Genomic DNA, 18,681 nt, shown 5'->3' on the forward strand with positions numbered 1-18,681 from the left:
AGGGCCTGCACATGTACTGGAGAAGTAAGGAGGGCCTGTATCTGAGAAGTAATGAGGGCCTGTATCTGTACTGTAGAAGTAATGAGGGCCTGTATCTGTACTGGAGAAGTAATGAGGGTCTGTATCTGTACTGGAGGAGTAAGGAGGGCCTGTATCTGAGAAGTGATGAGGGCCTGTATCTGTACTGGATATGTAATGAGGGTCTGTATCTGTACTGGAGAAGTAATGAGGGCCTGCATCTGCACTGGATAAGTAATGAGGGTCTGTATCTGTACTGGAAAAGTAATGAGGGCCTGCATCTGTACTGGAGAAGTAAGGAGGGCCTGTATCTGAGAAGTAATGAGGGCCTGTATCTGTACTGGATAACTAATGAGGGTCTGTATCTGTACTGGAGAAGTAACGAGGGCCTGCATCTGCACTGGATAAGTAATGAGGGTCTGTATCTGTACTGGAAAAGTAATGAGGGCCTGCATCTGTACTGGAGAAGTAAGGAGGGCCTGTATCTGAGAAGTAATGAGGGCCTGCATCTGTACTGGAAAAGTAATGCAGGCCTGTATCTGTACTGGAGAAGTAAGGAGGGCCTGTATCTGAGAAGTAATGAGGGCCTGGATCTGTACTGGAGAAGTAATGAGGGACTGCATCTGTACTGGAGAAGTAAGGAGGGCCTGCATCTGTACTGGAGAAGTAATGAGGGACTGCATCTGTACTGGAGAAGTAATGAGGGCCTGCATCTGTACTGGAGAAGTAAGGAGGGCCTGTATCTGAGAAGTAATGAGGGCCTGTATCTGTACTGGATAAGTAATGAGGGTCTGTATCTGTACTGGAGAAGTAATGAGGGCCTGCATCTGTACTGGAGGAGTAATGAGGGTCTGTATCTGTACTGGAGAAGTAATGAGGGCCTGCATCTGTACTGGAGAAGTAATGAGGGCCTGCATCTGTACTGGAGGAGTAATGAGGGCCTGCACCTGTACTGGAGAAGTAATGAGGGCCTGTATTTGTACTGGAGAAGTATTGAGGGCCTGCACATGTACTGGAGAAGTAATGAGGGCATGTATCTGTACTGGAGAAGTAAGGAGGGCCTGTATCTGAGAAGTAATGAGGGCCTGTATCTGTACTGGATAAGTAATGAGGGTCTGTATCTGTACTGTAGAAGTAATGAGGGCCTGTATCTGTACTGGAGAAGTAATGAGGGTCTGTATCTGTACTGGAGAAGTAATGAGGGCCTGTATCTGAGAAGTAATGAGGGCCTGTATCTGTACTGGATAAGTAATGAGGGCCTGCATCGGTACTGGAGAAGTAATGAGGGACTGTATCTGTACTGGAGAAGTAATGAGGGCCTGTATCTGAGAAGTAATGAGGGCCTGCATCTGTACAGAAGTGATGAGGGTCTGCACATGTACTGGAGAAGTAATGAGGGCCTGCATCTGTACTGGAGAAGTAATGAGGGCCTGCACCTGTACTGGATAAGTAATGAGGGTCTGTATCTGTACTGTAGAAGTAATGAGGGCCTGTATCTGTACTGGAGAAGTAATGAGGGTCTGTATCTGTACTGGAGAAGTAATGAGGGCCTGCACATGTACTGGAGAAGTAAGGAGGGCCTGTATCTGAGAAGTAATGAGGGCCTGTATCTGTACTGTAGAAGTAATGAGGGCCTGTATCTGTACTGGAGAAGTAATGAGGGTCTGTATCTGTACTGGAGAAGTAAGGAGGGCCTGTATCTGAGAAGTAATGAGGGCCTGTATCTGTACTGGATAAGTAATGAGGGTCTGTATCTGTACTGGAGAAGTAATGAGGGCCTGCATCTGCACTGGATAAGTAATGAGGGTCTGTATCTGTACTGGAGAAGTAATGAGGGCCTGTATCTGAGAAGTAATGAGGGCCTGTATCTGTACTGGATAAGTAATGAGGGTCTGTATCTGTACTGGAGAAGTAATGAGGGCCTGCATCTGCACTGGATAAGTAATGAGGGTCTGTATCTGTACTGGAAAAGTAATGAGGGCCTGCATCTGTACTGGAGAAGTAAGGAGGGCCTGTATCTGGGAAGTAATGAGGGCCTGTATCTGAGAAGTAATGAGGGCCTGGATCTGTACTGGAGAAGTAATGAGGGACTGCATCTGTACTGGAGAAGTAAGGAGGGCCTGCATCTGTACTGGAGAAGTAATGAGGGACTGCATCTGTACTGCAGAAGTAATGAGGGCCTGCATCTGTACTGGAGAAGTAAGGAGGGCCTGTATCTGAGAAGTAATGAGGGCCTGTATCTGTACTGGATAAGTAATGAGGGTCTGTATCTGTACTGGAGAAGTAATGAGGGCCTGCACCTGTACTGGAGAAGTAATGAGGGTCTGTATCTGTACTGGAGAAGTAATGAGGGCCTGTATCTGAGAAGTAATGAGGGCCTGTATCTGTACTGGATAAGTAATGAGGGCCTGCATCTGTACTGGAGAAGTAATGAGGGACTGTATCTGTACTGGAGAAGTAATGAGGGCCTGCATCTGTACAGAAGTGATGAGGGCCTGCACATGTACTGGAGAAGTAATGAGGGTCTGCATCTGTACTGGAGAAGTAATGAGGGCCTGCACCTGTACTGGATAAGTAATGAGGGTCTGTATCTGTACTGTAGAAGTAATGAGGGCCTGTATCTGTACTGGAGAAGTAATGAGGGTCTGTATCTGTACTGGAGAAGTAATGAGGGCCTGCACATGTACTGGAGAAGTAAGGAAGGCCTGTATCTGAGAAGTAATGAGGGCCTGTATCTGTACTGTAGAAGTAATGAGGGCCTGTATCTGTACTGGAGAAGTAATGAGGGTCTGTATCTTTACTGGAGAAGTAAGGAGGGCCTGTATCTGAGAAGTAATGAGGGCCTGTATCTGTACTGGATAAGTAAAGAGGGTCTGTATCTGTACTGGAGTAGTAATGAGGGCCTGCATCTGCACTGGATAAGTAATGAGGGTCTGTATCGTTACTGGAAAAGTAATGAGGGCCTGCATCTGTACTGGAGAAGTAAGGAGGGCCTGCATCTGTACTGGAGAAGTAATGAGGGACTGCATCTGTACTGGAGAAGTAATGAGGGCCTGCATTTGTACTGGAGAAGTAAGGAGGGCCTGTATCTGAGAAGTAATGAGGGCCTGCATCTGTACTGGAAAAGTAATGCGGGCCTGTATCTGTACTGGAGAAGTAAGGAGGGCCTGTATCTGAGAAGTAATGAGGGCCTGGATCTGTACTGGAGAAGTAATGAGGGACTGCATCTGTACTGGAGAAGTAAGGAGGGCCTGCATCTGTACTGGAGAAGTGATGAGGGCCTGCACCTGTACTGGAGAAGTAATGAGGGCCTGCATCTGTACTGGAGAAGTAAGGAGGGCCTGTATCTGAGAAGTAATGAGGGCCTGCATCTGTACTGGAAAAGTAATGCGGGCCTGTATCTGTACTGGAGAAGTAAGGAGGGCCTGTATCTGAGAAGTAATGAGGGCCTGGATCTGTACTGGAGAAGTAATGAGGGACTGCATCTGTACTGGAGAAGTAATGAGGGCCTGTATCTGTACTGGAGAAGTAATGAGGGTCTGTATCTGTACTGGAGAAGTAAGGAGGGCCTGTATCTGAGAAGTAATGAGGGCCTGGATCTGTACTGGAGAAGTAATGAGGGACTGCATCTGTAGTGGAGAAGTAAGGAGGGCCTGCATCTGTACTGGAGAAGTAATGAGGGACTGCATCTGTACTGGAGAAGTAATGAGGGCCTGCATCTGTACTGGAGAAGTAAGGAGGGCCTGTATCTGAGAAGTAATGAGGGCCTGTATCTGTACTGGATAAGTAATGAGGGTCTGTATCTGTACTGGAGAAGTAATGAGGGCCTGCATCTGCACTGGATACATAATGAGGGTCTGCATCTGTACTGGATAAGTAAGTAATGATCTGATTTGTTACCTTTGCCTCAAATTGTAAAGCGCTCTGATATCCTTCGGGATCAAGTTTGCGCTGTATAAAACTTTAAAAATAAATAAAATAAATTACTGATTCCAGATATCATAAAATCCATATTTTTTCTGATCCCCTGTAGCTTTCACCCGTCACCTCCAGGCTGTGCTTAATCAAACACTGTGTTAACCCCAAAAAGTATTGCTCCCCACAATTCCAGATTTAGCTTTTATTTTTTTGAATCCCAGCCTGTGCCACCCCTACTTTCCAATTCCAGTAGGTATGCCCCTTTACAATTTTGGATTAATGTGCAATCTAGTATTCTTTTGAATCCCAGTTTTTACCACCCCAACGTCACCATCAAGACAGTTATCGCCCCCTTTAATATTTCTATATTTGGTGTATATTTGCTCTATATTCTATTACATTCCAGTAGGTACCACCCCCACTTCCAGATTTGGTATAATCCATCAAGCATTTTGCTTGCTCCTTTAAATTTCACCCTGCTCAGTTCAGCAGTGTGTGTGTGCCCTAATGGAGAGCACAACGTTCGGTTTTGGAATAATCCACTGTCTGTTTTGGTATGATCCAGTCAGCGTTGACTGTTTTCCAGGTCAAATGCCACCGCTGTCCCCTTCCACGTCTGGTATATTCCAGAAGTGTGTTGATGCTGATACGTAACACACTCACTCCAATATTTGTACACAAACAGCAGTCTGATGCCACACCAGGTTTCACTGCACCCATTACTGACATTATCCAGTAATTCTGACACCACTGGGAGGCATCTGCCCATAGGAGCATTTACAGGCCAATGTAGGGCTTTGAGGGTGGAAGTTCCATTCACCAGTGTAGCAGATGGGCTTCCTCCACCGTACTCAAGCTGGGAGCGCCGCCCCATTTTCATTTGCCATGATGCCAAGGTTTCTCCTAACAGCTTCACTAGTAGTAGGAGCTACTTGGGAAGGAAGCACTTCTGAAGAAAGTTCCAGTAACGAACACGAAGAAGGTGGAAATCTCACCAACAAGTTGGGCACTTGGATTGTACTCCTGAAGGTGCGGCGAGGCTGTCAATTGTCACATATCTTGCCTAGCCGGCATGCTATTGGCTGGGCCACTGGAATCATACGATTCAGCGATAGCTGCATTTTCCACATAAAATAATAATAATACAGAAGCTTATTGAGCGCGAACAGCTACCTCTGGGGAGGTGTCCCGGCGCTAGCGAGTCCTACAGCAAGAGTGAGTAGACAGGAGGGAGAAGGATTATTGCATAAAAAAACAGGTTTTTAGGAGTTTCCTAAAGCTGGCTTCTGACGTGGCGGATTGGATGGCAGGGGGCAGAGTATTCCAAAGTTTCGCCGTGCCGGCTGAGAAGGACCTGCCTCCAAGTCTAGCTTTCCTCACGCGTGGTACAATTAGCTTGAGCAGGGAGTTTGAGCGCAGCTCTCGTTTTTGGTGGTAGCGGGGGAGTCGGAGTTTTAGATAATTGGGACACGATCCTTTTAGCGCTCTGAAAGCCAGGGTAAGCACTTTGAACTTAATTCTGCTTGCCACTGGCAGCCAATGCAGCTCGTGCAGATGCGGAGAGATGTGCTGCCTAAAATGGACACGTTTTATCAATCTCGCAGCCGCATTCTGCACGATCTGTAAGCGTTGCACCGCATGTTTAGGTAGACCAAGATAGAGGCCATTAGAATAATTGAGTCGAGATGTGATTGTTGCGTGAACCACCGTTTTTCGACACTCGACTGGTAGCAGAGGCAGAATTTTCCGCAAATTTTTGAGTTTATGCAGGCAGCCAGCGGTAAGCTGTTGTATATGCGGCAAGAAAGACAAGTTCTCATCCCATTTTACTCCTAGATTTTTAGCCTGGGTGCTGGGAGATGGGGCAGGGCCCATTTCCGTTGGCCACCACAGATCCGGAGGGGGATGTTTGAGATTTCCGAAGAATAACACCTCCGTTTTGCTCGCGTTCAATTTGAGCTTGTTAGTGTTCATCCATTTGGCGACGTCTTGAAGACAGCCCCTGATATTGCTGAAGGCTGCCTCGGACGTGTCTGTATATGGGAAGACTAATTGAGTGTCGTCCGCATAGGATATTGCCTTGACCCCCCATTTGGCAATCAAGGTGAAAAGCGGGGCCAAATAGACATTGAACAGCAGGGGGCTGAGTGCCGACCCCTGTGGGACGCCACACCAGAGATTTTTTGGTCTAGAGGAGAAGGGGCCCAAGGCCACTTTCTGGGAGCGATTAGTGAGATAGGAGAGTAGCCAGTTGAGTGCTTTGTCTCCAAGGCCTATGTCCTTAAGACGGGTCAGTAGTCTGCTGTGATCTACAGTATCGAAAGCAGCTGATAGATCCAGGAGCACCAGCATAGCTGATGCCCCTGAATCTAGGGACCACCTGATAGACTCTGCAACCTCAATGAGGGCCGTCTCGGTACTGAAGCCGGCCCTGAAGCCTGACTGAGTTTCATGTAAGGCGCCGCTATCTTCAATAAAGTTTTTTAGCTGCCTCTGAATCATTTTTTCAAGCATTTTGCCGGGGGCTGCAAGAAGAGAGATGGGTTGGAGATTGTTCAGATCATCCGATGCGCCTTGGGGTTTTTTTTTCAGCGGGAGAAGAGTGGCCTGTTTCCAGCAGTCCGGAAACGTGCCCGTAACAATGGACATGTTCCATATGTGTAAGAGGGGAGCTGCGATTGCTTCAGACATTAATTTCCACAGTTTAGGTGGACAGGGATCATCCGGGGCTCCCGATTTACATTTTTGTATTTCTTTTACTGCCTCAGAGAGGGTAATAGGCTGAAATTGATTTAAGGGGGTAGTGGGACATTCAGAAATTCTTAGCTCATCCATTAATGTCGGCTCGGGGTCCGTAAAAGTATCATAGACTTTTTGAATTTTGGTGTCAAAAAAGTCTGAAATGGATTCGCAGAGTCTTACCGAAGGGATAATATCCGTCTCGATAGCTCTGGGTTTGAAGAAGGATTGAACAATCTTGAAAACTTCTTTACTCGATTGTTCTGCCTGTAGAATGGAGGCCTCAAAGAAGTTTTTCTTGGCTTTTTTGATAGATAAATGTAGAGCATGAAGAGCTTTTTTTGTAGCTGGATTTGGCTGAATCGCAATAATTTGCTCGCCACCGGCGTTCCAGTTTTTTACATTTACTTTTTTCGGCCATGAGTTCAGGGGTGAACCACGGTGCAGAGGGCGATTCTCTGCGTGATGTAACAGTGCTGGCCGGCGCTATAGAGTCCACTATTTTGCTTATCCACACGTTCAGAGATGCAGCATCGGAGTTTGCATCCGAGGTAAGGGGTAGGGGATTTGCCCGAAGTGCTGGACACAGTATGTCAGCTGTTAGATTGTCCCATTTTCTCCGCACATAGGATCGTTTTCCTGTGATCTGAGATTGGTGGGGGATTGGGATTGTCATGGTGATTAAGTAGTGGTCCGTCCAGAGCAGTGGTAGCGGAGAGAAGGCTGTTGTGTTCAATATGTTGGAAAAGAAAAGATCCAGCGTATGCCCCGCTCGATGCGTGGGGCCTGTAATAGCTTGAGTTAGATTGGCCGAATGCATGGTAGAGATAAGATGAGAGGCCTGTGGGCAGTCAGGATTGTCGGCGTGAAGATTAAAATCGCCGGCTACGATAAAGTAAGAGTGGTCTAGAGAGTTTAGAACAATAAAGTCCATAAGCTCACACAGGGCTGATGTCGGACAATCCGGGGGTCTGTAAATAACTAGGCCTATAAGAGACACTTTAGATACATAATCCATCATGTGTTGCATTATCTGCAGTTTTTAACAAAAAAAATGATTTGTAGCTAAAACAGATCAAAAGTTACTCAAAACATGGCAACGCATTCATGCACTGTGGATGGCCCATTGCATACGTTGACTGCTCGTCTTTTACTTGCTTCTTGCCTTTCCTTGCCACATAATTTAGTCAACTCAACAGCATAATCTGTCCTCTCCTGACACATATTTACAGCGATCCTGGTTATTGAACACAATACTCATTGGGGCATATTATCAAGGGGGTTTATCTCCGCTTTTTTGGCTTTAAAAGCCAAGAAAGCGGAGATAAAATGATCTCCCTATTACCAAGCTGTCGCTAACACCAGTTAGCGACAGCTAGTAGGAGATAGCGACCATCTTGGGCCCCACTTTGCATGTCAGTGATATTTATCACTAATGACATGCAAAGTGGGCGTGCCAAGATGTTAGCCACTGGAAACAGTCGCTAACATCGCTATCTCCTATTACCAACTTTTGGAGATATTTGCGCTAAGCGCGAATAATATCTCCAAAAGCTAATACCTGCCCTGAGCAGTTCTTAGCCATGTTATCCAATGGGAGGTGGATAACATGGCTAAGAGCATTAGCTCGGTAATGCAAGAATATCGCTGACTTTTCAGCGATATTCATGCATTGCGGCCGATTTTTATTGCATTTGCGATAAACCTTGGTAATACCAAGGTTTATCTGCGATAAAAATCGCCGCAGCTCAGCGGTATATTTTTGTCTCTAACCAAGCAATAGCGATAATTATTGCTATTGCTTGGTAATATGCCCCATTGTTTTATGAAACATCATCACCCTTTCGGGGTGCTTAGCTCACTCTGCAAACATGGTGCTGAGCCGGACACCGCTGGCGCAGCAGAAACTTCCACCTTCTTTAGCGGAAACAGATACGGTGGTCACAAGGGCAGGAGTTTCTGCTGGTGGGCCATCTCCATGAAGAGAACTTTCAAAATGAAGGTGCATCTGCCATTATCAGTTGTTTTGTGGCAGTTCATTAATTCTTTCACTGTCACGCCCATTCTCTAAACCCAATACTGACTTGAGGAGGGGGTACATTGTTAATATTTATAATTCATGGCTCCAAGCCCTTTTCCTTGCTTTCTCCCATTTTCTTTTTCGCCCTACAATTCCCACCACACCCACTCTTTCAGCTTTCACGCCCACCCCACTCCCAATGTTTTATTTCTATTTTCCTTTCCCGCACTCTTTCTCTTTCGAGTGCTCTCTGACTGGAATAAACTGTTCCAATGTGACCACTGTGTGCACGCGAGCATCGAGATATGTCGGCCATTTTGGCATCTCCACGTTCCACTTCCAGCACGGTTGACGGACATTTCAGAATAGTAAAATGAAAATAAAATCTAACATGTGCAGGAGCACCAGTGCAAACACTGGCAAATGCAAAAGGTTGGCACTCACTTTTTAAAGGCAAGACCTAATCGCTTTGCCAATGCTTGTATTTACACTGACAGAATTGGTCATCCTAGGGTTTGAGACAGGTTAAGCAAGAGACAGCACAGGGAAGCCAAGGACAAGCCAAGGGTCTGGTAGATGGATACAAATTGAGTAAACCATTGAGACAGAAAGAAGAAATATTAACACATTTGAAGACAATACACAGACAGTGAAACTGAAAACAAAGTGATAGAAGCAACCAGCGCAAGATGAGATAGGTCCGGTGTGATCAGAGGTCCTGAGTAGGCGTGGGCGGAAAATCCGTTCCGCTCTCGGATTTTGCGGATTTTCGGGAAATCCGCAATCCGCGAGATTTGCGAATTTCCTGCAAAATCCGCAAATCCGCGAGCAGCGGATTTTGCTCGCACTGCTCGCACTGTTCGCGTGAGTTCGCGCCCCGCGAATAAGTGCGAAATTGCAGAAATACGATCTAAGCAAAACTGAAAGTAACTACTTACCAGGTTCAAAAGTTCAGGCACATCATTAGTAGCCATTTCCTGTAGTGCTTCCTGAGGGGCCCCTCCAGAGTTCAGTTGCCAGTTGAAACTATTATGTGACCCTGCTCTGAACCTCAGAATAGTTACACATATGCCACAAAGGTCCTGAATTACAGCTAAGGGAGACAAGCAGGAGCCAGGCTGGAAGTTAAAATCCATTAATCAGCCCCTAATTCATTATGGTCAGTTGGGGAAGGGCAGGTGTTGTAACTAATTTTGCAACAATGAAAGCACTTAGCAAGTGCAAAAGATCACTAATCAGGGCGCACTAAGGAAGCAGGTGCCAGCTAAAAAAATATTCTGTGACACATTAATCAGCCCCAAATTAATTCAGGTCACTTGAGGCAGGGAAGGTGTGCTTTGCTTTGCCGAAAATAATGTACACTGGACAACCAGAGGGTGTGGTGATGAAACAGAGGGTGGCATGGGTGGGCCAGAGGGTGGCATGAGTAGTCAGAGAGTGGCAGTGGTGACAGAGAGTGGCAGTGATGAAGAAGAGTGTCCCAAACAGGTTGGACACGTAGAAACAACAAGTTCGCAAAACTTGCGACCCGACAGGTAAGTTCGCAAATTGCGAAATTGTAAAAACCCTCGCGAACTGGCAGAAACACGGGCGAACACACAAAAAAAAAAAATCCGCAAATTCGCGGGAATTCGCGGATTTTGCGGATTGCGAATCCGCAAATCCGCAAAATTCGCGAACGCGAGATCCGCAAAATTCGCTCATGCCTAGTCCTGAGCCCACAGGGAATGTAAAAAAAGGAGTGAAGAACAGACTGGAGAGGAAAGAGAGCGAACAGTAATCCAGGTGAGACAAGAAGGGACACTGAGTAAGATGTTTAGAAACTGAGAACGAAGGAAAAGCAAGGATTTCATCGACCTTTTACATGTATGTGAAATTCAAAAGACTGTTTATAAAGGCAAGATCAGAGGTAAAAATTATACCTTCATTTCGAGCATGCTGAACGGGGACAGTAGAAAAAGGGGGCAGGAAAGTATTTACGATTTCACAAGGATTCGAGTGAGGAAATGAGTGGCTATCCGGCTTTCGAGTGCAGATATACAAACAAAACCTTGAGCCTGTAAAAACACTAGCAGCTGACTTCCAGATTTAGTATAATCCACTATTCTACCAAGATATATATATATATATATATATATATATATATATATATATATATATATATATATATATATATATAGTACTTTATTGTATATATATATGTGTAAACACATGTATGCTTATATATCTGTACATATATATTTATACACATAGTGAGGGTGTACAAAGCTGGAAACAATAGGAACAAAATCTGTACTAAACGGTGATGGTATGAGTAAGAATACCGACAGGTATATATGTAGTTGGAATACACCATGGGCATCGAGTACTTTGTTTGATAACCTGGGATAAATGAAAAGTAAAGAGGTAAAAGTGAAATGGGAGAACTACATGTATAGGTAGATGTAAGGCGTAGTCAAGCCAATTGGGTTTTGAACATAGAGCACAAACCCACATGACTATATCAAGGGAGATAGTTTGGAAACAGGGTAAAGCTTAGATAACAAGGAACATGAACTAACCTGAAAGCAATAATGAAAAAATAGCTCAGTCCTTGGATATTGTTTTTAAATTCACTTTTTTATAATACACAGGAGCACTTTACACAGGTTGGTGTATATTCAGCAAGACACTTAGCAGAACTAAAGAGAATATATATGTGTGTAGAAATTGTATACTGAAGCTGACAAGTTGACATATGTGCCCATGTCTATAATCAGGGATTTAACCCAGGATTCAAGGTTTGCATTTATGGCAGCATAATTGCTTGAAGTTTAGGATACAGGGGTTAAACCCAGTATTTTACAGCAACAATTAGGGATTTATCCCGTTATTATACAGATGTCGGCAAAATGAAATAATCATGAATGTTGATGTAATTGATTGTAAATAACGCACTTGTTTTCAAAAAGTTAGAAACAAATGCTAAGTCTGTCTACTATGTTAATGCCCATTTGTGGAAATTTTAAATGAACCAATCACTAAACAGCACTGTGCACTTTAAAAACGCTTTGAAAAAATGGTTACGCTGTCATGTGATCAAGGCTTTGTGCCGAAACGTTATGGCGACAACGACAGCTGAATAAATCTTAAAACCAGCATCTCATGTTTGGTCCGTGTCTGTTTCCAGCGCGATCGGGGCTAAGGCGATTGTGAGAGGAGAACGGAGGTTGGTGTATATATATATATATATATATATATATATATATATATATATATATATATATATAGTACTTTATTTGATTTGTAAAAATCATACAAGGGTGGATCTTACCACCATGCAAACAGCATGTACATCGGGAAGTCAACATAAAAACAACTTTAAAATAATAAGCTAAAATAACGTAATCTTGGCTAATTTACACAAATATATAATCGCAGTGTAGACTTATGAAGATATAGCTGAAGGAAAGTATGACTATCTCATTGGAACTTCAAAGCAACAGAAGATTGTTCTGGGAAAAGGTGCAAATATTTTGGTGGATAAATGTAATTTGGTGGGAGATCCACTTTTTGACTCAGAGGAAGAACGCAACCTGGAAAAGTGAGAATAAAGGGGTATCCGTTAGGAAAGAAGGTGGGGGTCCAGGGTCAGCCGTGATGAGACCAGTTGGCCAGGGTCATCTTTAAATTACTGCCTTGTTTTCTAGCTCTTCAACAACATGAGCCAAGAATTTTATAGTTTTGCAAGCTAGTTGTATCCGAGATCCGCTAAAGCATTCTATCACAGCCGCCCTGCAAGTTCTCGCCTGAGCTTCTCTTAACCTCATGCGCGCTAGCGGAATTACGCTCGCACGCTGAGATTTTAAAAAACGCATGTTACGTGACGAGCTGGGCTCGTCATCAGCGTGCGAGGAGGCTACGCCATGACGAGCCCAGCTCGTCATCAGCGTGGAAGGGGTTAAAAGTGGTAGCAAAAGTGTTTTCCTTGGTTTTTGCAGTACCGGGCATATGCATATTAAATGCAATAAAGACTCTACGGCGTTGCCGCAGAGGCGACAGGCAGAAGTTAGCCAGGACCGTTGCCATTTGGGGGTGAGGTCTTTACTCGAAAAGCATCCAAGCTAAGCCCAGTTGGTTTAGCTGTCCGCCTTTATTCCTCTTCCAGATTTGGGTTAACCCACCGTTCTATCAAGCTAAATCAAATTGGGTTCACTGCCCACCTTTATCCCGCTTCCGGATTTGGCATAATCCACCATTGTCCAATGCTGGTTTAACTGTCCACCTTTATCCCACTTCCAGCTGCAGTGCAATCCACCATCCCCCCACGACAATAGCAAACTTCAGCCATTCCCCGCCCCGCCCCTTTTCACCATGAAGAGAACACACAGCGCTCTGTGAAAGGCTGAACAGAACCACGTTTATTGGAATATTTCAGTGTCAACAAAACAAACAGTTTTGAATTTCCTGTCTATGTCCCTTGAAACCTTGGCCCCTCCCCCCGGAAGGACTACAGCTAAGTATCAAAAGTAAGTTACGGTTCATTGTCCAGGCTTTCGTTGGTTTCTCTGTAATGGAAAGATGTGGTACATTACATAATTGTGAAATAAATATATGTACAACCTCAACACAAATGTGGTAAACAAATAAAACACTCTACCCCAAAACCTTTAGACAGAATGAGGTGTAACTTATAATACATGTGGCAATAACGTGACAGACAGCCCATATCTGGACACATTTATTTCTGCTTCTTTGAAAAGCTACTTGTGTTTGGAAAATATGCTGAAATTGTGATATATCTGACCATCATGCACAGGGTTTGGGGTTAAACCACAAGTGGAAAGAGTGGAATTTAGTGTGCGTACCCATTCTTTCTTGGCCTCTCAGCGGAGGCACTGTTTATAAGAAGGTCGTGATGACGTGTTGCATCCTAAGAGACTGCCCTCGGCCGAACACATCGTACCATAAAAGAGACGGGTCTCTTCAAATATAAACATATAGCCAACGCACACGAGATCTCGCATACCACGAGACATCTCTCTTAGCATAAGAGAGCGCCTCCCATCCCCCATGGACTCTGGAGAGAGGCATGGGATGGAAGGGTGGCGGGGTTGTTGGGGGCTGCACTGCACGTGGTAGCACAAGTAAGTTATCATTTGACGACCCCTTTCACCAGTTCAAAAACACAAAGGAATAAATATGCTATAATAAATATAAATACACACATTTAAATAAAAAAGTAAATACAGCTTACTAAAGTGACATGAGTAAGAAGCTCGCAGGCCTTCCTTCAGGGCCCAGAAACACGCCCCCACGGGGAGAGGGCCACGCGCCAGGTTCCTTCGCCCCCTCTCAGTGGTAGCTTATAATATTAATACAGTACTTGCAGGGTGTGGAAAGAAACCATCCCATTGGCCGCGGCGTGAGCAGAAACCTGACTGACACTGTCCCAGCCCAATCAGCTCTTTCCCAGGCCCTGGTCTACCCAGAAATCTTCCAGAATTGCTAAAGGGCTTTGGTGTGGCCGAGAGTGGTTGAACACCACTCCCAGGGCCCCACCCTGCACATGGCATACTGTATGGCTTGATCGCTCCAATGCTTCACACACCTGGCCCTACCCTAAGCCCCCACATCTGGCCCACTCCAACCCCCCACATCTGGCCCCAATCCAACCCCCACATTTGGTCTCACCCCAAGCCCCCTCCACCTGGAGCTGCCAGGTTCAGAGGAAGTCTTGGCACCTGATTAAGAAGAGTGGTCATGATGTAATCTCTGCGCAGATCGTGCAAAACAAGCTTTGGCAAAGCAATCTCTTGGCGGCCAGCCCTGTCAGCTGTCATAATTACCGGAGTCTGGAGAGAAACCGGTGAATAACTCGCGTGGGGCGTGACACGCCTGCCATGACGTCACTTGGGACTGGGACCAGCCCACGTGCTGCTTCACACCCATTATCCCTTGATCCCAAAAGGGTAATCCCGGGGCCGGAAGCAGTACAGACGGGTCTGATGTGCAACACTGAAAAAGAAGGGGGAACCTGAGTTCGGGGGGGCTCGGGGGAGAGAGGTATGGGGGGGCGAGTGGAGACCCCAATTCAAGGGCAAAAAGCGAGGTGCGTGTATGGATATTCGATAAATAAATACTCCCTCAAACGCCTTGAGACCCTCTGGGTGAGTAGTGCGCTATACAAATTTTGAACTTGAACTCTTGAACTATGGAGAAGTGGGGTTTATTTACCGCCAAATGCAGCCAGTGTCTTCCCAGCCCTGAATACTTTGGAGCGCTGTGCGACGGCGCTTAAGACTGGTCCCTTTAATGTTCCCTGTTTCCCCAAGAAACTCCTCAAAAGAACCCCAATCTAATGTGGCAAACCTGTCTGCAGTTACACCAAAGACATTATCAAGCAACACCCATTGCTTGTTGCAAGCACAGGCCCAGGCGGCTTCCATACCTTGCCCAGGTGTCTTTACAAGTTCAAAACTGCCCCACTTTGCAAACATGGCCACTTTTTGGGCTATCGGGGGCCACTTTTATTCTGTGGCCTGGGTCTATTGTTTGTCCTAGTGCCTCTTTCTAAGAATGGGGTAGTATGTGGGACACCTTCCCCAAACAGTGACCCCCATCGCCTCCCCCCCAATCAAAACATGGTGACAGTCCCAGCATCCTAAGAATACCCACCCACGATCAATTTCACATCTCGCTTTCTGCTTGTTTTACCCCCTCTCTGTGCCATCAGCTGTTCCTGCTTTTCAGCTCTCTGCCCCCTCTTCATTGGTTGGCCTGCAGTCCCTCCCTCCTCTTCTATTGTTTGTTGACAGCATCCGTCGCCGTTTCCATGGATACCAAACTGTGGCGAGAGGAGACAAAGGATGGCCAAAGCAACCACTCCTCCTCCCGGTACCCACCCACACCACCAGCAGCAACAAACAGAAACCAGCCAACAGCAACGACATGGACACCAAAGGGGACATTTGCAACAGTTTTCCCCCAAAAACTTCCTCCCTCATCCTTACTTCAGGCCTAAGATTACTTTTTGGTTGGTTTCCAAGGGCACACCAGGCTAAACTCGGTTGTTGTCTTAGTTTTCCTCTCTACTGTTTTTAGATGGTGTTTTCTCGTTTCTAGAGTTTTCAGAAAAGTGTCAGATGTTGTTTTAAAACATCCAATGTCCTATAATCCAACGAGGGAGGGGTGCTACCTTTTGGGAGACCAGCTCCAGGTCATGGCTGGGCAGGAAGAAAACACACAGCCCCCCCCCATCCTTCCCTCCAACGACCCACCCCAGAGAAGCAGCCATGTAAACAATTAAATACTGTCAGTCTGAAAAACAAAGCTCACGCTATACTGGCGAACAGAGAAAAGACTGGAGCACCATTAAAACCTAGCATAGAAGGGGGAATGGAGGAGGCTGGATTTGAAATAGAAAACGAGGACAGGCCGCAACCTCTGGTAACCCTTCCCCAGTGCAGAGGGTAACCATGCTCGGGAGTCCCTCCTCCAACATGAACACTTGCAAGGGCCACATCCTATGTTGATCTCTGCTTTCCCAGGCTCCCTTCCACTGGTTCCGGAAGCGCCACAGTGGTGCGCCCTGGGAATGCCACCCAGGGCAGTGCCAGGAAGGGCAGGATTGGGGAAAGAAGGCGCTGAAATGTCAGTCAATAGTGCTATCCCCTGGAGAGTGCAGGATTGAAGACTGAGGGCGCTGGAATGTCAGTATAAACACAATGGTTGGTCGCCAAGAATCGCAGCGGGTCCCACAAGGCACATTGTGGCTGAGGGTTGAGGTAGACATCCATAAGTGTGTGGCACACCTGGAAATGGACACCGTGCCAGCTGTGGTGTCCAGGGTGCAGATTCTGGGGGCACACCTAATCTGCGGAGCCCTGGGTGCAGATTCTGGGGGCACACCCAAGCCAAACATTTGAAACTTCTTCAAACATCAACACAGCAGCTGCTCTGTCCAATCCTCCAGCGTGGAACCCATCAGAGGCACGTACCTACACCGACCCATCACCATCGCACGCGCCATGGGTCCCAGGTCTGGAGCAGACAGCAAGGACCAGGCCTTGGGCTTCTCACAAGCATCCTCTGCTTGACTTTGCATCTAGGAAGCCTCCATCCTCGTGTGCCAACTGGGCGAAGGGCCTCCCTTCTTGTTGTCCACCGGGCTCCATAATGCCAGCCTGCACCAAAGTCAATGGCGGACAAACCTGAGCGACCTGGAGTTCAGGATGTCTTCTGGGTCAGGGAAGATGGCGTCGATCCGGAAGCCCTGACTGAGGGCGAACTTCAAGACCTCCTCGATGAAGTCCCCGGCGCAGGTGAGCTCGTGCCCGCCGGGCAGTGCCCGCAGCGGCCGCAGCTTCTGCTTGAGGTACTCGGAGCTGGGCAGGCTGGCGGGCCGGGGGGCCCACTCCAGGCGCAGGTGGTGGTCCCTGGCCTCCTCGGGGTGGGGGGCCGGGGCGTCCTCGGGGGCCCCGCTCAGCAGGCGGTCCCCCATCAGCCGCAGGAAGCCCGAGTCGGTGCAGAAGAGGTTGGCGGTGAAGGCCCGCAGCTGGCAGGTGGACAGGTCGTAGCGCTGCGAGCCCTTGCGGAGCGTGAAGTGCAGCAGGCGCTGTTGGCACTCCACGTCCAGGTGCAGGATGGCGTTGGTGGCGGCCGCCCGCTCTTCCTCTCGCCGCTGCCGGATCTCCTCCAGCAGGGGCCGGATCTGGTAGAAGTCGGCCTCCCGCTCCAGCAGGTCCAGCTCCCGGTAGCCCTCGGGCAGGTCCAGCCTGTCGAAGCGCAGGAAGTTCAGCACGTGCCGGAAGACCTTGCCGTCGCGGTCGATGAAGAAGGCCCCGGAGCCGTCCACCTGCGCGGGCCAGGGGCCCCGGAACATGGCCCCCAGCATGGAGTCCGGGAAGCGGGTCAGCGTCTCCAGGGTGGTGCTGTACTGCTTCCCCCCCACGTTCAGAGTCACCGGCCCCCCGAAGGGCACCCCCCTTTTGTCTGGGTCCAGGTCCCGCATCTCACCCCTCGGCGTGCGCTTCAGGCCCGGCAGGGTGAAAAGGGCACTTGGCAAAGCGCCAAGAGAGGCTCTCTAGCTCTCCAGGAAGAAAGGATGCCAAGGGCGCCTCGAGGCGCAGCTAGCAGGGCTCCTATGCGCTCTGGCACGTCCAAGGGCCACTCGACCCCCTCCGGCAGGGTGAAAGGGGGCACCTGGCAAAGCACCAAATAGGCTCTCTAGCGCTCCAGGAAGGAAGGAAGCCAAGGACGCTTCGAGGCGCAGCTCGGCAGGACTCCAGGCGCCCTGGCACGTCCACAGGCCCCTCTGGCAGGAAGTAAATAAACAAGGGTTATCCTGGCTCCTGGAATGAAGCTGAAGGAAGTCGAGTGCTTCGAGGCGCAGCTCGGCAGGTCTCTAGGCGCTCTGGCACGTCCAAAGGCCCCTCCGGCTGGAAGTAAATAAACACGGGTTCTCCCGCTCCTGGAAGGAGGCTGGTGGCTTTATATTAAGCACAAGGAGGCGTGGATCCCAGCTGCGTGTGCCGGCTCGGTTGCCTCACTCCTGGTTTAAATATAAGGTTCCTCCCGGCAGACAGAGGCAGCCCTCCCTCCCTCCAGGAAGTGGGCAGGGCTGATGTGCCCACGGGGTGCGCCTCCGCCGGGCACTGGGACCTCTCGGCGCTCCGCCCGGAGTGTGCCAGCCTGCGCCCGTGGATTCTTTTGTTGGGGTGAGGCTGCAGCCGGAGAGAGATTATGGGGGCCGGGCCTGGGGGAGGAGACACGGCGGCTCACACGTACACAGGCCTGGGCAGCGGCTGGGCGGAGCTGCCCGTCTGTTTGTGTCTTCACCCAGTAGCCAGGGAAGCGGTTCCCAGCCAGGGGGGGTCAGGTCAGCAGGGCCCTCGCTCCCTCCTTCCAGGAGCAGCTCAGCCCGGGCAGGTCAGGACTCTTTATTTACACAATAAGATGTCCCCAGAACCACATCTACCCTTTGTTTATCATCCATCCCACCCCAT

General features: G+C 48.1%; 1 protein-coding gene across 1 annotated transcript; it reads right to left on the reverse strand.

Moving 5' to 3' along the window:
* Positions 1-16,600: 16,600 nt before the first annotated feature.
* Positions 16,601-18,380, reverse strand: KCTD11 (potassium channel tetramerization domain containing 11). Its single transcript, XM_086946179.1, has one exon. The coding sequence runs from the start codon at positions 17,685-17,687 to the stop codon at positions 16,872-16,874; it is 816 nt and encodes a 271-aa protein (XP_086802305.1). The 5' UTR covers positions 17,688-18,380; the 3' UTR covers positions 16,601-16,871.
* Between the last annotated feature and the right edge of the window lie 301 nt (positions 18,381-18,681).

This window comes from Lissotriton vulgaris, chromosome 12, assembly GCF_964263255.1.
Source record: "Lissotriton vulgaris chromosome 12, aLisVul1.2, whole genome shotgun sequence".
In the NCBI taxonomy this organism is placed as follows: Eukaryota; Metazoa; Chordata; class Amphibia; order Caudata; family Salamandridae; genus Lissotriton; species Lissotriton vulgaris.